The sequence below is a fragment of the Rhinolophus sinicus genome, linkage group LG01 (genome assembly GCF_036562045.2).
Source record: "Rhinolophus sinicus isolate RSC01 linkage group LG01, ASM3656204v1, whole genome shotgun sequence".
Taxonomy (NCBI): domain Eukaryota; kingdom Metazoa; phylum Chordata; class Mammalia; order Chiroptera; family Rhinolophidae; genus Rhinolophus; species Rhinolophus sinicus.
In genome coordinates this window covers 58,548,091-58,567,414 of record NC_133751.1, presented here as the reverse complement: position 1 = coordinate 58,567,414, position 19,324 = coordinate 58,548,091, and the positions used below count along the sequence as shown (strand labels likewise).

At 39.1% G+C, this 19,324-nt stretch overlaps 1 protein-coding gene across 10 annotated transcripts in view; it reads left to right on the top strand.

Moving 5' to 3' along the window:
* Positions 1-301: 301 nt before the first annotated feature.
* Positions 302-19,324, top strand: part of RUBCN (rubicon autophagy regulator) — a 59,090-nt gene continuing 40,067 nt past the window's right edge. For 9 of the 10 annotated variants that reach the window (XM_019723650.2, XM_019723647.2, XM_019723643.2 and 6 more), the window contains exon 1: positions 7,772-8,004. In XM_019723650.2, coding sequence (XP_019579209.1) covers positions 7,925-8,004 — 80 coding nt within the window. In that variant the 5' untranslated portion in view covers positions 7,772-7,924. Of the gene's footprint in view, positions 440-7,771; positions 8,005-19,324 lie in introns of those variants that run through there. The other variant, XM_019723649.2, reaches the window with a different exon arrangement.

The following is a 19,324-nucleotide window of genomic DNA, read 5'->3' as shown; positions in this document are numbered from 1 at the left end:
GCAGTTCGCCTTTCCTCCTCAATTGGCTGATGCTGGACCCTGAGCACCTCACAATCACATGCCTCAAATGAGATCATGCTTCTCCGTGTCCTTCGAATCCCTCCTGCTATAGAAAGGTCCGTAAGCTTTGGTACACACCAACCTTTCACACCCCACTGCAATGCAGCCTCGGAGGCAGGACAGACCCCTGTGAGCACAGATTGCAGAATTGCGTCCCAGCTCCCCTCTCCGTGGCCAGCTTCTCCACCTGCAGCATGCAGAGTCGCCACGTCTGGACGCAAAGCAAAGGCTGCAGTGACAATTCTTGCGTCACCATACCAATAAAAGTAAATGCTAACGTTTTCCCTGTCTGTACCATTTCTCAACCGGTATTCTCAAAACATCGTGCACGGTACTCGCTACCTTAATAAGAAAGACCTCATCTTCCCTTGGAAGAGAGGTAAGTACCTCTGCTTATTCGGCTGCATTTTTCATTTGCGTTGGGAATTCATAGGATTCATTTTCTTTCTAATCGTCCCTATAGGAAAATGTTAATATTTAACGAATTCTTTCATAGTAACTTTTCTATTTACAAAACGTGATATTCCCTCTCTTCTTACCTTCTCCTCCACTGCGCTTGTGTGGAAGCATTTAGTTTATATCATCTTCATAACAGCGTATAACTATCTAAAACATTGGCATCTATGGAAAAAACCGGGGGCAGGTATTCTGTCCATTTAGAAATCTCTGCCAGCTTCCTCCTCTCCACTTTCTAAAATTTCTTTTTGCATAGAAAGGAACCAGTGACCTAAAATATCTCAAAACTACAGTAGCCTGTACTTAATATTTCCCCTAGACGAAAATATAACCATATAAGAAGGGTGAATCAGGCGAGGACATACCTATGAAGGGGTAAAAGAAACTTTAATGGTGGAGGAAGGTTTGGACTCAAAAAGATCCAAGAACAATATTTGGCATGTCAAGGAGAGTAGTGGGTAGTTTTTAGCACAATGTGCTTTATTTTACTACTATTGCACCCTGCAGCTGCCATCCCTCTCCTAACTGCTAAGAACGAGGGAAACTGGGTTATAAAGATAAAAGTACAAGGGAGACCTAGGTTTTACTGAGCGGTATTTTTTCATTCACTTAAGTCATGAGATCACTGCATGAACTTGGGAGAGTGGACCTCATACCCATCTTCAAAACAAGGAAGTAGTTATACTACATATATGTTATACTTAATTATTCCTCAGATCCTTTCAGTTCTAAAACCTAAGCGCAAGACATATTTCTCCACACTATCCTTCTCTCACTAGAAATAACTTCTACAATCTCTGCTTATTTGTGGGTGTAAACTACAGGGAGAAACCTTAGATTAACTTCTTAATTTTACGGAAAAAAATAATGCATTTAGAATTTGGATGTATTTTTGTACTTCAGGTATTTATAGGACAGATAATAAAAATCCCAATTGTATAAAATCCTTCTCACAACTAGTATATAAAGATTCCCTTTTATTCTGGTCTTCTCCCCAAAACTAAGCCCCATCCCAAATCTCCTTAGCTCTAAAGGGAACATACCCTAATATTTCATAAGCAAACCTAGCTATTGTGTTTCAGACTTCCACATTTTTCCCAAGAGCCGTGGGGTCTCAGAGTCTCAGAGAAATCACCCAGGTTCCAAAGGGGAAAACAAGAGGCATTTTAGGTAAGGATAGGTACGTCACACACAAGCAGCCCGAGACACAGCAACAGTGAAGAGGGAGACAAGCCAAGAAATCAGCACCAGGGTTCGTCCAAAAAGTCGAGCAACAAAGGCTGGAGCAACAAGGTCAACCCTGACATTTTCTGGAGCATGAGAGGCAACTATTCATTTAATCATATAGTCATTGAGTACCAGGCATTGTAATAGGCCCTGGGGATGAAATGGTGAGCAAGATGGATGCAGTCCCAATCTTCACCAGCTTGCAAAGCAAAAACTATTTTCTAAGCACCTACAGTGAGTGAGGCACTGTACTGGACACTAAGCATGCAGCCATTCAGCAGCTTCACTTACGTCAAAATAAACACAGAATTCAAGCAGCTGCCCTTTTAGAGGCTTGAATTCATACATTGTAGATAAGACAATATCTAGGATTGCCAGATAAATACAGGACCAGTTAATTTGGAATTTCAGATAAATAAGGAATAATTGTTTAGTATAAGTTTGTCCCAGGTGTCAGATAAACAGCAAAAAAGTTTTTGCTACAGTATGTTGCATACGATATTTCGGATAATTTATACTAAACAATTATTTGCTGTTTATCTGAAATTCAAATTTTACTGGGAGTCTTATATTTTTATTCGCTAAATCCAGCAACCTTAACAACATTCTACTTTTCAATTAACATGTACTGGCTATCTTTTCACAAGAGACCTACATTCTCTTCAAAGGTAAGCACAGCTCTTATGTATATAAACCTTAACTTTTTTAATTAGTTTGATGTCTTTTAAGCCTCCCTTTTTTCAGCTTTATTGAGGTATAACTGACAGACAATAAAAGACGTATTTAAAGTATACAGTGTATATATCTGTGAAAACACCACCATAATGAGGATAATAAATATATTTATCATCCCCAAAAGTTTTCTTGTGCTCCTTTGTAATCCTTCCCCCAACCACTAGCTAAGCAACCACTGGTGTGTTTTCTGTCACTATAAATTAATTTGAATTGTCTAGAATTTTATCGAAATGGAATCATACAATATACTCTTTTTTATCTGGAATATCTCACTCAACATAATTGTTGCTTTCAATAATTATGCCTTTTATTCTTTTTCTTGCCTTATTGCACTGACTGGGGATTCCAGTACCATGTTTAATAGGAGTGGTGAAAGTGGACATTTAGTCTCATTATCCCCATCCCCAAGGGGAAAGCACTCAGTCTTTCACCGTTAAGTATGATGTCAGATTTTTTTGTAGATGCCCTTTATCAGGTTCAGGAAGTTCCCTTCTACTCCTTGTTTACTGAGAGTTTTAATCATGAGTGAATGTTGAATTTTATCTAATGCTTTTTCTGCATCTGTTGTGATGACCAAATGGTTTTTCTTTTTAAATTTATTAGTATGGTGAATTACATTGACTTATTTTCAAATGTTAAATCACCCATGCATTTCTAAGATAAAACTACTTGGTCATGGTTTATTATTTTTTTAATATATTGTTGGATTTGGTTTACTAATATTTTTGTCAAGGCTATTGTTTCTCTTTTCATGAGCAATATCGGTGTGTTATATCCTTTTCTTGTAATGTCTTTGTCTGATTTTGGTATCAATTCTTTGGTTTTTCAGAAGAGGAGTTGTAGAATTCAAACACTGATGTTTATTATACTAGTATGCTAGTATAATAAGGGAATTGGCTGTAACTTGTATTAGGTATAATATGGATCAGCTAGATATAACTATTATTATGATACCTAACTCTCTTAAGCTACTTATATATACAGCACACTTTTCCTCTTTTCTGCTCAATTCTTCTTACTCTACCCCCCTTTGCCATTGTTTTCTGCTATAGTAACTTTTTCTTTGCCACTTTACTATAGCATCCTGTTCCTCTTTTGCGTTGCCCTTTTCCTTTGTTCTAAGCTTTTCTAGCTTGTTCTAGTCTTCTGTCTTTTGATCTCAGGATTCCTCTGTTCATTTATTCAAATGGAGTTCGAGGTTCTAGTATGTGCAAGACCCAGTGCTACACAGTATAGTGATACAGCAGAGAATGTGACAGGCAGGTTTGCAGGTATAGCTGGAAGCATTACTGGTCTCCAAGTCCCTGATCATCATCAGTTTTCTCTGACTAGGGAAACCGCTCTGGGTAGGCAGGGGAACTTGAAGGGGAATTCTTCCTGGACTCAGGGGTAGGACCTCTAGCTCACTCCTTATTAGGCTTTGTCTTCTCTGAGCAGGGTGGGGCCCTGTCCACCAAGGGTTCTAGGCCAGTTCACTGAAGGACTAATTGTGGAATTTTCTGAAGCTACACAAATTTATGTAAATCACATAATTTCCCCCTATTTCTTAAAAAAAAAAAAAATCCTCAATTTGTACTAAATAGATTGGTAGTCTAGGAGCGTCTGGAGAGCCAAGACTCTAGGGTCATGGGGCCTTTAGGTATTTATCCTTCTCTTATGCTTCTTCTCTTTTTGCCCCTTGGCCTCCTTGCTCTGGGATGAAGAGCCCAGGCTGGACTAACTCTCATTGCTCTCTTTCCCCTCAGTAGAGGATCCCTTCTCTTGGCCCAGTTTTCCAGCTAGAGTGGCAGGGAGCTACGACAGACACGTTGAACATTGCTCAAATGTGTTAAGGATTTGCTCAGTCCAGAAATCAGATTTTCAAAATTGTTATTGAAACTTTTTAAATTTTAGAGTTGTATGCATTGCCTGTAGCTGGCAATGAGCCTTCATATATAATTGAATAAATGAACCAATAAATACCTCAAGGCAGTAGAAATGTTTGTGTAAAGGCAAAATAGAAACGAATTAAAACTTGGCAAAATTCTTCAAAACCTTTTAAAATCATCTCATCTAATATGAACTTTAATAAGCTTTATTAATGAAAGAAAAGAGGAAAGAATAAAAAAAAGGAATTTCAGTAAATTTGGTAGTCACTGAATTGTTCATTTGGCAAATTGACTAAAGACTTAACAATGCTAAACTGCGGAAAAAACAGACATTAACTTAAAATATACTCAAAATTAATCATTATAAACTAAGAAATTTCCATGGGAAACACTAAAATTTTGGTTATATTGACTAGGATGCAGTCCTAAGAAAATAAACCATATTAAGATACTTGCTCATTTTTTAAAAAGGATTTTAGAAATCCTTTCCTATTTAAAATCTAAAGAAAAGTGGTAACAGTGATACAATACTCATATACCCTTCACCAAGATTCACCAGTTATTAGTTTTGCCACATTTGCTTTCTCTATATATAGATAGATAGCTATAATTATTATTATTCATTGTTGGAAATCTGAGAGTAAGTTGCAGACATTATGACTTTACAGAATATAGCTCTAAGGATATTCTTTTATATAACCATGCTAAAATGATCAAATGTAGGAAGTTTAACATTGATGCAATTCTGTTCTCTGATGTACATATATAATCTATATTAAAATTTTGCCAATTATCCTAATAAATAAATAATTATCCTTTATAACAATATTTTTTTTCCAATCTAGAATCCAATCCAGGTTCACACGTTGCATTTCTTTGTCCTGTCTCTTTTGTCTCCTCTAATCTGAAAAACTTTTTGTGCCTGTCTTAGTCTTTTACGATATTTACATTTTTTGAAGATTGAAGGCAGTTGTTGCATAGATTGTCCTTCAATCGGGTTTTGTCTTATTGTTAATCTGTGATTAGTTCAGATTATTCATAACTATAACTGATATTTCTTGAATATATTCAAGAAGACTATTTCTTAAAACCAAGTTTTTGGCAAATAGGTAAATGTAGTGAACTTTAACAATCTGTTATTTGAATAACTGATTCTCAAGTGAAATTGGCTTTCTGCCAGTGGTTTTTTAGGACCTACTAATGTTTTCATAAAAATATCATCCTGCTGATCTTGAAAACAAATAGCTTGACCAAGATCAAATACACTTCTTCAGGTTTTTAGACTTTTAAAATATTAACCCATCAAGCAATTGCTAAGTTAAGGCCATTTCATTTATGTGATATTTATTGAAACCTGGTGCTAGATATTTTTGCATAGTTCACAATTTTTTGCATTTGGACCCCAGATTCACAAAATTAAAGTAATAATCTTTGATTTGTAACATGTTCTCATCATTTTCCATGCATGGCCCATTTTCATTTGGTTAATTATTTAAAATAACATAATTAGTTATGATTTCAAAACTAATTATAATTAGTTATTTTAAAAGCTGTGCAACTACAAACCCACCATTCAAAACAAAAGCTAGAAAGACAATAACTTTATGACCTAGGTATGTATCCAAGAGAAACTCTTGCTTATATACAAGAGGAGACATGTAAAATAATATTCATAGCAGCACTGTTTACAATAGCAAAAACCCTGGAAACAACCCAAATGCCTATCAATGAAATACACCAGCATGAATAAATTGGTATATTCACACAATGGACTATTATACAGCAGTCAAAATCAATTAACTATAGCGACACACAGCAATATGAATAAATCTTATCAATGTTATATTAACACGTTGCGTAGGGTGGGGTTTAAATCCCTCATACCCCTCTGTTCCCGCAGGTTTTTAAAAGAAACTACTTTAAAATGCGCTCTTCTCTTTAAAGCGTAAATGCTTCTATGTCATTTATTATTTTTCTATAAATAATAGGTTCTACAAATAAATTGTTCTATAAATTATTCTATAAATAATTATTCTACAAATAATTCAATAAAATATGCAAAGTAAAAAGAGTCAATAGTAAAAACGAGGATTCTCGTTATCCGTCCTTAACGCATGGCTCAGAAAAAAAGGGAAGATTCTCGTGATCCCTACACAACGTGTTAAGGGGAAAAAAGTGGGCCTCAAAGAATAAATACAGCTTAATACCCTTTTTAATAAAGTTAAAACATCAAATTTTAAAATAATACTTTTTAGGAATGTAGATAGATGCAAATAAATTGTATAAAAAGGGAAGCACTGAGATCATAAACAAGGGATTCAGAATATGGCTACCTGGGGTGAGGGAAAGCAGAGGGGTGGGATTGGGGGTTGGGCACATAGCTAGCGCGGGTTGTCCTGTTTATTCACTGACTGCTTTAAAGAAAATACATGTAAACCCAGACTTGGACATGTGATGAAAATCCTGTTTTTCAGAACTTTTAATACAGTTTTAGTTCTAGAATTTCCGATAAAGCTGACTTTCATGTAAATGTGTTAAGATCATGTAAATATGCTAAGATCATGTTAAGATCATTTGGGGTTACCCGGTATGACAAACAATGAAGTTCATACATTTGCAGAAACAAGGTAGTGAAATCCCAATGACTAACACTGCCTCTTTCTTAAAAAGTATAACCTTTTATTAGGAAACTATGAGAAAGTTTGAACACAGTATTTTTTTTTAATGTAAGTGGAAGTTGGAAATCATAATTTGCATTAAAAGGCTCTTTCATTTCACTTTTAACTCACACACAAAAAGTTATCTCAGGTTTGAAAATTCCTGAAAGTCACATATTATTTTTAAAAGAGTAACTAGTTTTTGATGGGAGTTAACCTAGATCCCTCCCTCACATAGTGCTGTGCTGCCCTCTCCACTTTTTCTTTCATTATTCTCCTGGCTAACTCACACGCATCCTTAAAAACTCTGCTCTGATATCAGTCCTCCAGGAAACCTTTCCCCAGAATTTTTCGCCTCCTGCTCTTCCGTATGATCCCAAAGTAACCTGTCAACTTCTGAGTTTGGGAGCTCTTCATTAAAATGCTTGAGGTCCCCAAACACCACCACCAAGTGTTAAATCAGTGTAGGCTCAAGTGGGGTTAACTATACTAACCAGCACTATTTCCTAGTCCAGGCCTCTGACCCCAGTCCGGTCCCAGTGTGACAGGAGCGTGTACGAGTCTACACCAGTAGGGATTCCTGAGCCAGCGTTAGTGGGCGTTTCAGTTGGTGCCCTCCCAACACAACGCCGCCAGGGTCTGCAGTCCGTGACCCGAGCGGCTTCGCATTGGCTAGAACTGTGCATGCCGGGAGCGGCCGGGCCTTCGAAGTGTTTTCTGGAAGTTGTAGTTTTTGGAGCCGGAAGTGGGGTTGGTTGGGATAGAAACTGCAGCTGAGACAGCAGTCACCGCCGGCGCCGTCATCCGGGTGCTGTGCATCACCCTGAGTCCAACCGCCGTGGGTCACTCCTTGGTTACTGACGGGCTCCGGGAGCCCTGAGGGGCGAAGCGGCAGGGACGCCTCTCTTCAGAGAGGAGGCGATGTCGCAGCCCCGGATGCAGCCAGAGCGCGCGGGAATGGAGCTGGGCGGCTGCGAGGAGCGCCTGCCGGAGGAGAGCAGGTGGGCTGGGAAGGGGCCGGGAAATCCGAAGCCGATGGATAAGCCGAAGCATTCGGAGGCTTGGGAGTGGTCGGAGTGCGTACCGAGCCGTGCCAGGCGCTACAGATATGAATGAGGGCGACTGCTGTGGGCGACTTGTTTGGAAAGAAATTCTGAGCGCAGGGACGGGCAGGGCAGTGGATAAGACGGAGGAGGGAACCGGCTTAGTGAAGGTGAGGGAGGGTGGCTAGGACATGTCGAGGGCAGGGGGAGCAGAAGTGGGTGAAGCTCAGATCCAAGGCTGCTGGAGAGGAGGTGACTATTAAGAGGTGCTGTAGAGAGATTTTATAGGCCAGGGTTTATAGATAGGAGTAGGGCACAAGGTTGGTGCCCTGACTGAAACTTGCGGTGACAGCAAGTCTTGCCAATATTAAGTAGGTTGAGATTGTAAGAATTTCTGGGAACAAAGGTTAGGCATTATGAATGGCAGGGATGAGTGTGAGGAAGAAAACAAGGAGGGCCTGTGGATTAAAGTGGGCGATTGTAATGGCAGTGGTTTTGGGGGTGGGGGCTCGCTAATGAGACTAGAAATTGTGTTCCTGCCCTTTGTCAGTGCTGGATCCCTGTCAGAGTGGCAGAGCCTCTCTGTCATTTCCTTTTCATCTTCAAACCCTTCACTCCTTCCCCACAATGTAACTAAACGATGTCACATTTATTTATGTATAACTACTGTCGAGTTCATACCTTCTAGAAATTAGAGGGTTTAAGATTTAAAAAATTACTTTAAATGGTGACTTGGACTCTGTAGAGGTGCTTCCCATATTTAGGGTTTGCTTTATTGATAATTCTGGTATTAAACTCTTTTTTTTTTTTTAATTTTTGGGGGAATATCGGGAAACAGTGTGTTTTTCCATGGCCCATCAGCTTCAAGTTAAGTCGCTGATTTCAATCTAGCCCATGTGGGAATCCAACCAGCGACCTTGGTGTTAATGAGTACTACACTCTAACCAACTGAGCCAACTGGCAGCCCCTGGTCTTAAACTCTTAAGAATCTGCAATAGAGACAGGATAAAATGGGACTGTGGCTTGAGGGAATCTTGTTTGACTTTTTAAAGCATTCAGATATAGTTATGGTCTCAGGAGCAGTTGGGGTCCAAATATTGGACATAAACTATTTACCTTTAAGAAAATATCAACAAGAGAAAATTAATGAGATGTTCCTGGGTGAAGACCTGGCTGTTTTATGTGGACAGTTAGTCTGTGTCCTACGGTACAAAACCTGGACTGACAGTGCACTGGGGTCCCAGCCTGAGATCTATGAATGATGTGTTCAGTGAAACCGAACATCTCACTTCCCTTTTCCATGTTTCGGTTTCTGCTTGTGTATATTTGGCTATCTATTCTTCCGCCAGATGCCTGTGAAATGCTTCATGTAAGAGGTCCCATATAAATTCTAAACAAATTTTAGGGTTATTTTTATTTCTCTCTACCAGTTCATGTGGGAGAGGTGAGATTGGAAATTCAAATTCAAATTTCCTCCCTGTCTAGCCAGACATTTAACTGGGTTAGTTATTTACTTAATATATTTAACAAACACTTATTTACGACATGTCAGGACTGCTCAAGAGCCTTACAAGTATTGACTTATTTAATCTTCATAACAACTGGATGAGATAGGCACTCTATTATCACCATTTAACAGTTGAGGAAACTGAGACGATAAATAACTTGCCAAGGTCATACAGTAAATCACTGGTGGAACTGGGATTCAACCCAGGCAATCTGGCTCCAGAGTCTGCCCTTTTAATACCTATGCTATACTGCCTCTCACTTTGCTAATGTATAATGGGAAAAAAATGTATAATATAGTGAATCTGATAGCATTCTTTGCCTGTCATTCAGGCCAATAGGATAGCTCTTTTGCAGGTATCTTTTTCTGTCTATTGTTCTTCCATACTTGCCTCTTAACCAAGAAATTCTAGTCAAAACTTAATTGCAACAGTGAAATTACTCCCACAAAGTCAGTCACTCATACTGTTCTATAGCCTACTTTCTGTTGGTTAACTCAGAATGTGTTGTTTAGTGAGGCCTCATGGCACTGATGGCCTAAGCTCCAGATAGACAACTGGTAAATAAACGCCTTGTGCCGGAGAATTGAGGCATTGTGACTGGGTTACTGCAAACCTAACCTTTCTATGGCCATTAAAACACCCAATTCAGAAAAACATCTTCTTGATGAAATGGCATCATTTGTTATGTATGAAGGATAAAACTTTTCAATATATTCTCTGAAAGCAGTTGATGTAGTGAAATGTGCATAAGCTTTATAGCCAGATAGACCTGCATTTGAATCCTAGTTCTACAGCTTAACTTAGCTCATGCTGTCAGAGGAGTAAGAATAATGCCTTCCTGACTGGTAAGTTGTGAGGATTTGGTAAGATAAGGTGCTTGATCAAGTTCCTCAGAGTGCCTGGTATGTACTAAGTGCAAAAAATGCTTACTTCTGTCCTCTGCCCCAGTTTTCTTGAAAAAGGTGGCCGTGTGCTCTTCTGGTTGCTGTTTGCAATGGAATAGCTTGTTCTTCCTCCTTGCATGGCTCCTCTATCTGAGTTGAGCACACTGAAGAGTGAGTGGATTGTTAGCCTAGGTTTTAACTTCGTCCTTGGAGTGTAGTTCTGTCATAGGTTCCCCTATTGTTTTCCATCTCACTAGTTATCACTCTAGCAAAATGCTATAGTGCTTAGGGATGATACTTCCCTTTCCCTAGGGTTTCCTAAATGCCAGTTTTTTGGAGATTGTCTGGTGAAACTGCTAGATGATTAAAGGAATGGTTCTTCTAGCCTTCATTGTCTGTTCCCCTGGATTGCCATGGGCTAGGGCACTTTACTTCTGAACACAGCTGCATGTACAGTTTCCCTAGCGCAGTGATCTAGACTCAGAATTCAAGTATTAACATGCTTTTTTAGTGTCTCTAAACTGAGCTCATTCCATTGACCAAAACCTTTTCCTCTTCTGTTCTCTATCTCAGTTAATAGAATTTTCCACTCAAACAACCAAGCTAGAAGCCTCAGAGTGAAATTTGATACTTCCCTCTTCTTCATTTCCCATATCCAAGCAGTCACCAGATCCTATGAATTGTGTTCCTGGTTTTCCTCTTGAAGCTTTATTTTTTCCTCCATTTCCAAGTATATCTGCTTTTATTACCAAAAAATCCAGGGAGTAGTATTGTTTCAGGAATGGCCAAATGTAGGTGCGTGCTGAAACACGAATTTGTCCCTATCTATGGTGTATCCCTTCATTAAGGTGTGTTGGATTCATTCTCAGGCAAACTTTTCTACAGGATAACCCTTAGCAACTTCAAGTTTAGCAATCCCAACAACAACAAAAACAATCCCAATAAGTACAGAAAAAGCAAAATTCTGGGCTGGCTCTTTTTGAACCGTCTTATGTTTCTGTTCCAGGGTATGGAAGATGTTGCTCAGTGAGGCCTAGATTATGTGCCCAACCCTGGATCCGGAGATAGGGTGATACTGTTTTAGAACTACATGGAGCATCAGAAGTGGGAGAGGTGTGATTTCCCTGTGGAAAATTGAGGTTCTGTTACCAAAAGAAAGGGACATGAATTCTGGGCAGACATAAGTAAAATATTCACTGAAGACCCTTATTATTATCTGTCATTGTGGATTATCTCAGTAGCCTCGTAACTAATCTCCCAATCTGAATTTAGTCAGCCTCCGCACTTGCTACCAGCTTAATTTTTCAGAAGCAAAGTTACTAATAGTATTTTGCTCAGAAACGTTCAGTGGCTTCTCATTAAAAATATAAAATAGTCAAAACTTCTCCCCTGGTATTCAGTCTGTACTTTAGTCTAAGTTCCCAGTTACAAAAGCATGGCAATTCACTCTCTCACACTTCTCCTTTCTCACCATTCTCACCATTCTCATTCTTGCTCCTCTACATTCCCTGCAGTACCTCCTCCTCTGCCTGGGAAGCTCTTAGTCATCCTGTAAATACTGCGCCTTTGGAAGGCATCCTTCCCTAACCTTGCATCTCTGTTACTACAGCACTTCTCACTTCATAGCGTTTCTGTGTTAAGTGCCCGTTTTCCTCATTGCATTCTGAACACTGAGAGATGGGGACGCTTCCTATGTAGCTACCACAAGCACAGCTCCTAACACAGTGCCTGACATATAATTGGTGTGAATGTTTGTTCAAGGAATGAAAACAAGAACAATTTGGTCATGCCTCTTACGGTTGGGCAGGTGCCAGTGGTAGTGTTGCCATTGAAAGGGCCTCTTTTTTCCCTTTCTCCCTATTCATTTTCACTTTTTCACATTTATCTTCATTTTCTATTTTCTTTCCTTCCCCTTTTTTCTTTGACCACGCTAGGAGTTGACAGTCTGTGTAGCACTGGTAGCAAAGCAGGATGTTCACACGATTTTTGAGCAATCCATAATGCTGGCCCAATTATTAGTACAAAAAGCCCCACAGAGACATCCTCCTGAAGGCTTTTGGGGAAAATGCTATTGTCAGAGCTCAGGAAGAGGAGATGTATCAGCTGACAGTAGGGACCCTGCAGGGCAGTTTTTCTCAGTATCTACCCTCCGCACAGCTGTTTTGCTTTTTATAGATGCTTTATCACTTCTACTAAATGGATTCTTTTTTCCTGTTTTTTGTTTTGCTCTGTAACCTTGGTAAGTTTCACCAGCCTGCATGGGTGGTTATAGGATAGCTCTGTCCAACATATAGCCACTAGCCACATGTGGTCATTTTAGTTTAAATGAATTACATTATGTAGAAGTAAAATTTCAGTTATTTAGTCACACTACCCAGATTTCAAGTGCTTAATGGCCATAGTGGCTAGTGGCTGCCATATGGGACAAAACAGATATAGGACATTTCCAGCATCGCAGAAAGTTCAGTGGAACAATGCTGCGATAGATGTAAATCTGAATTTTTCAAGACACAGTGACAGCATGCTGACATGTTTTTAGTTCCTCTGGATTGGGACCACTTGAAGTTGAACCCACACATGATTGGGAGGAAAGATTATTAAAGGAAGTCATAAACCGTAATGACTAAATAGGGACTTGGCAAACTCTCTCAAAGTTTGTGGAGCCATGGCCTCTGCCAGTGAAACTCATAGGAATCCTGCTGGATTGTAGGACTGAAGCGATGATTGATGTTTTTCTTTTTAATTTTTATTACATTTATTGGGGTGACATTGGTTAGTAAAATTACATAGGTTTCAAGTGTATAATTCTATACTACATCAGAGATGATTGATTTTTGACTAGAAAATACTCTGCAGAATCCCTTAATTTCTCCAGGATTCTAAGACGGTCTCCCCGTGAGCTCCCTCATTTGGATACTTTTGAGAAGAAAGCAGTAAGTCATAATGATGGCATAATGATTCCTCTTCCGCTTTGCTTCAACACCATGGTTTTATTTTTGCCTCCTCAGGAGTCTTTGGAGAGTTTAAAATTTTCCAAGGGTTTTTTTTTTTTTTTTTTCTATTTCATTGTTCTAGTTTGCTTTAGTCTTAATTCTGTCATCTTTTAAAAATGATTTTTATAATGTTCTCTTGCTCTTTCCTTCCCTCAGCAGTTTTTAAGATAGTTTAGCATTAGTTCTAATGCTAACTACCTTTTACTTTACAATAGTATCGCTAAAACTGTGACCAGTGAAGCACTCTTTCCTCCTGTGCCTTCGCTGTTGAAGTGGTGGTATGTGCCTGCTTTGTCTTGCTTGTAAAGCACTCTGCTACCTAGACCACACAAGGTGTGACTATAAGGTAATGAGATTGGCTTTCTTATATGACTCATAAAATCAACCTTCTTGTGTTGCAATAAAACTTGTGTTTCTTCCATTCTATCAAGTAAGCAGATTTGAGTCTCTGTTATATTTAAAGTGCATCTAATACTGAGGAAGCCTTTCCTAGCTTTTCTGCGTCAGTGGGAGCACCATGAACAGAAACAAGGCCTTGGAATCTGTGCTTACTAATAGGTTTGACCCTGGTTTAAATGTAGTTGAGATACTCTTTGGATGTGGAACCCTGTGACCAGTCTTGACCAGTCTTAAGTATATTGCAGACTGTCCAATCCCATAGAGTTTTTGGCAGAATTGTTTCTGAAGCAGAATGGGTAAGAAGGCTTTATAGGAGGTACCCCTTCTGCTTTAGTTGGATTTATTAGATTTATGCAAGGAAAAAGAAAAGGACAGAGAAAAGGGAAGGAATATTTCTATAGATTTCTCTACTCATTGAAGCAGTTGTTTTTATCTCCATTTTGCAAATGAGGGAACTGAAGCTTAAAGAGTTTAAATGGCTTCCCCAGGGATGCACGGCTAGTTTGTGGAGAGCTATGATTCGGATTTAGGTTTGCCTGACTGTGAAGCTTGTTCTCTTTCCACTGAAAGACATTTTCTCTCTGCTTATTAAAAATACTGAAGAAACAGAAAAAGACATGGTCCCTGTCCTTAAGGAAACAAACCATATACTGTTAAATAACAATGTGGGCTTTTAAAAAGGATTATTAGGGGAATGGTATATTGACAGCGTACGTTATATATAGGGTTTCTACAAAAGAGTCACAGCAGATCAGATTATTTAGAACTTTTTGGGAGAAGGTTGAACTAGAGCTGAACCTGAACTCCTGAATGGGACAAGAAGAGAAACATTCCAAGTGGAAAGGTCTGCGTGAATAAAGTCATGGAAGTAGGCATGAGGTTAGCATGTTTGTAATAGAGTGTACTGGAGAGAAAGAGAGAGACTGTATTCAAGTTGAGAATACTGCACAAGAAAGTTGGTATTTAGATTGGGGCCACGTGATAAGAAAATTTTTGGACTCCATACTAAGGAGTTTGTACACCATCGATGGTTAGGTTTTTTTTTTTTTTTTTTTTTAAGACTTGTTTTTTTTTATTGGGGAAGGGGAACAGGACTTTATTGGGGAACAGTGTGTACTTCCAGGCCTTTTTTCCCAAGTCAAGTTGTTGTCCTTTCATTCTTAGTTGTGGAGGGTGCCGTTCAGCTTCAGGCGCAGCTCAGTCCAGGTCCAGTTGCCATTTTCTAATTCCAGGGGGCACAGCCCACCATCCCTTGCGGGAGTCGAACCGGCAACCTTGTGGTTGAGAGGATGCGCTCCAACCAACTGAGCCATCTGGGAGCTCAGCGGCAGCTCAGCTCAAGGTGCCGTGTTCAATCTTTAGTTGCAGGGGGCACAGCCCACCATCCCTTGTGGGACTCGAGGAATCGAACTGGCAACCTTATGGTTGAGAGCCCACTGGCCCATGTGTGAATCGAACCGGCAGCCTTCGGAGTTAGGAGCATGGAGCTCTAACCGCCTGAGCCACCGGGTCGGCCCGATGGTTAGGTTTTGAACATAAGGGATTTTACTTCCTTTTGTTACATCTACTTGTTGAAATTTAATAAATTTGACAGTCACATTTAGTGTGATGGGTGAAACATTTGTTAATAGGTATGAAGTTACAAAACATGCCTTGCAAGTGGCTGCTTATTCTCTCACAGACGTTAAGAGTCTGCTGTCAGCCATTAAAGGGATGGGACTGGCCAGTGGTTAGTTCCTCTGGGTGCCTCAGAACTGAGAGACTGTATATTAGAGTTAAGTATGTTTTTTCTAGAAGCATATTACTTATTTAAAAAGCATCAAATATTTAACTACACTTTCTAGAAGTTAAATACTGTATAATTAAAAACATAAAATATGGACCCAGATAAGAAAATTCAACACAATTTAAGTGTGGTAGTCTCTTGCTACCTCAGTGTTACCAATAATTATTTTACTTAGTTATGTTTTTCTCTACTTGAAGAAGGAACCCATTAACTTCTTTCCAGGAAGTGCTTTCTGACATTACAAGTCCCAGGTACTTGCCTAACCACAATCTTTCAGTGTGAGGTGCCCTTGATACTTGAATATTTTAAAAAATCCTTCATAGTACTTTCCAGCTTCTTATTTACTAACATTGTGCAGATTGTTGATCTTTCATTAATTGCTAGCCTCAAGGAAGGCCGGAGCAGTTCTGTATATTCCTCTCATATAACCAAAAGTAACCACTATTAACGTACCATTATTTCTCAGTATTTTTATAGAGAGATCATAAATATAATTTTACATTCTGCTTTTTATACTTTGCCATACTATCATTAGCTTCAGAAACTCTTCCTCATCAAAAATTTTAATAGTTTCATGATATTCCATCATATGGATATTTTATACCTCGCCTCACCTTTCAGGGATCAAATCATTACCTGACTTGGGACAACCTGACCTTCAACTCTGATCTTGAGTAGATACCACAGTCCACTCCGGATAAATGACACACTGGCCTGTGCCCAGACAAAGGTTGCATGTGACTACAGGGTGATACTATCCAAATAATTATTACCAAACAGGTTTAACCTAGGAAAGACTGACCTTACTTGCTGAAAATGTGGTTAAAGAATGGGGAGGGGTATTGATTTCTTGTGGTGATCTTGCATTTAAGATGCAGGTATGAATGGATATGCCACTAGGTTGAAGCTGTTTCCTTTTACCACTAAAAAGAGCATTAGGGATTGAAGATATGCCGATATGTTTCTTGGATTGAATCTCACTTTACAATTACAGAATATTTACTTTTTTACTATTTATTTCACTTATTTTTAGTGATTAGTTATATATTATTTATATGGTGTGACACTTTAAAAAGTAACATTTGCTTGTAACTTTTCTGTTTTAACCTTGAGTGTCACTTCCAATTGTGATTTGGCAAATTTAAGACTGAGTTGGTATTTAGGAAAACTGTTTTTCCTCAGATATCCTCATTTGAGTTGCTTATGCAATTCAAATTATGTTTCTCTTTATAGGAGGAATATAGTCAAAATCCTCCAAAAAGAAAATAGGTAGGACTTGATTCTGAGACTGGCTTTATTGTTTGTTGATGAAAATGATTCAGGTAGAGATGGATTATGCTGGCCCTTGCCACTGAGGACAGGTTCTTCTTGGCATGGGGTGAGAGGCTTAAAAAGACTTGCTTTTAGTTTATGGTAATTAAAGGACAGCACTCTGTGTACTTGCAGAAGTGGCTCTGCAAAGGGCTGCTTTGAACCTAATATATACTTCAAAGGCCTGGCTTGTACCCAGATAGAGGTTACATGTGACTACAAGGTGATACTATCCAAATAATTATTACCAAACAGGTTTAACCTAGGAAAGAATGACACTGCTTCCTGAAAATGTGGTTAAAGAATGGGGAAGGGTATTTGATTTCTCATGGTGATCTGCTTACTTGCATCTAAGCTGCAGGTATGAATGGATTAATCCAACCACTGTATATGGGCTTCAATTGAACTTAGTATTTCAACTCTCTGAAAATGGTAACTACATCATTAGGATAAAGGATTCTAAAAAGGTAAGGACACTGAACAGACTAGCTATGTAAATCAATTCTTTTTTTAATTTTACTTTTTTCCTACAAGAGCATATACCAAATATAGATGGTTTGTTGTATCGTAGAGTAACAGCCACATTCTTTTGTAGCTTTGGTATCTCAAGGACACTTTATTGTGGGGAAAGAAAGTTCTTTAGTTTTGCCTAGAGAAGTTGCTAGTAGATCTGAATGGTCAGAGTTTCTAGGATTTCAGTGCTCTTTGTGTAATTTTGGAATCAAAGCCGTAGGATGATAGGGTACTTGGTGTCTGCTTTCAGGACTTATCGTGATGTTCTTTGACAGTTGAGCTTGTAAGATCAATACCAAATGAATCAGAACACATATATGCAGAGTAACTTGAGAAACCAGACTGGCTCTCAGGCCTGCAACACTTGGTTGGAGCCTGTTGGAACGTAAAAACTGTGTCAGTCACAGCAGGCCAGATGAGCCCTGAAGAAGCATAGAAGGTGGAGAGTCACTTAAGCAAAAGTTGGCTGTCAGTTGTCCTCTGTGATAGTAGTTGCTCACACTACAACAATAAATGGCATTTTAATGACCACCTCAATCCGTGTGCATCTTCGTTATCTTGAGATACCTCTGAGGACTGGTATAGAAATAGAACAGGGGCATGGCCAACAGGTCCATGAAAAGGTATTTCACATCACCAATCACCAGGGAAATGCAAATCAAAACCACAGTGAGCGGTCACCTCACACCTGTTAAAAGGCTGTCATCAAAAAGACAAGTGATAGCAGGTGTTGGTGAGAATGTGGAGAAAAGAGAACCCTGTGCACTGTTGGTGGGATTATAAATTGGTGTGGCCCTATGGAAATCAGTATGGAGATTCTTCAAAATATTTAAAATAGAACTGCTATATGATCCAGCAATTCTCCTTCTGGGTATAGATCCAAAGGTAACAAAATCACTACCTCAAAAAGATACCTGCATTAATTAAAAAAAAAAAAAAAGATATCTGTACCCCCATGTTTATGGAAACGTTATTTATAGTCGCTAAGGCATGGAAACAACCTCGGTCTCATTCAGCCACAATCTCTACTGGTTTTCACAGGCAGAAGTTGTGGAGACTTCTCTTCCCAGCACTGAAACCCTGGGCTGCGGAGCCTGGTGGGGGCTGGGACCCCTTGCTCCTCAGGTGGTACTCCCACAGCCAAGATATCCCTCCTGATTTTTAATTGCCACCGCGGGAACCGACCAGCCTCAATGTGGCTTATTCTGTATATCCTTAGTTGTAGGACTTCTGATCAGCTCCACTTCAGGTGATTCTCAGTGATGGTTATTCTGTAGTTGTAATTTTGATATGGGCATGAGAGGATACAAGCGTAACGTTTATCTACTCTGCCATCCTGACCAGAAATCTAGATTGGCTTTCTCTTTTTAGATGATATTCCTATACCAGACCTAGCCTAGCTTCATGCATTTTATTTTGTCTGCCTTTACTGTACTCATCCACTTTTTAAAAAGGGCTCAGAAAATGTACAAAATGTATAAGAGAGGTTAATTCTGAGTACTGATGGAATTATAAAGGATTCTAATTCAGGATCCTCCCATCCCTGTAGGTATTTCAGTGATGTAAAATAGTTGCGGTGAATGTTCCTTGAAGAAATTATTATCATTCTCATTACTGTCCTTGTGAAGAGGAAAGAGTAATGTTCTAGGTAAGAAATTAAGGAGGAAGGGAAAGTGTCCAACACAACAACTGGGCCAGGAGGAGGAGTTTGACATCTCATCTCATGTTTTCATTATCCAGTTTGACTCAGTGCATCCAACTGTTTTTATTCAATTGCAGTTCATTTTGAGTTTTTATTGTGTTGTTGAGAAATTGTGTTGAGAAAATGTTGGGGATTTAAGAGGAACCTTGACAATCATCTAGGGCAGCAGTTTTCAAACTTTT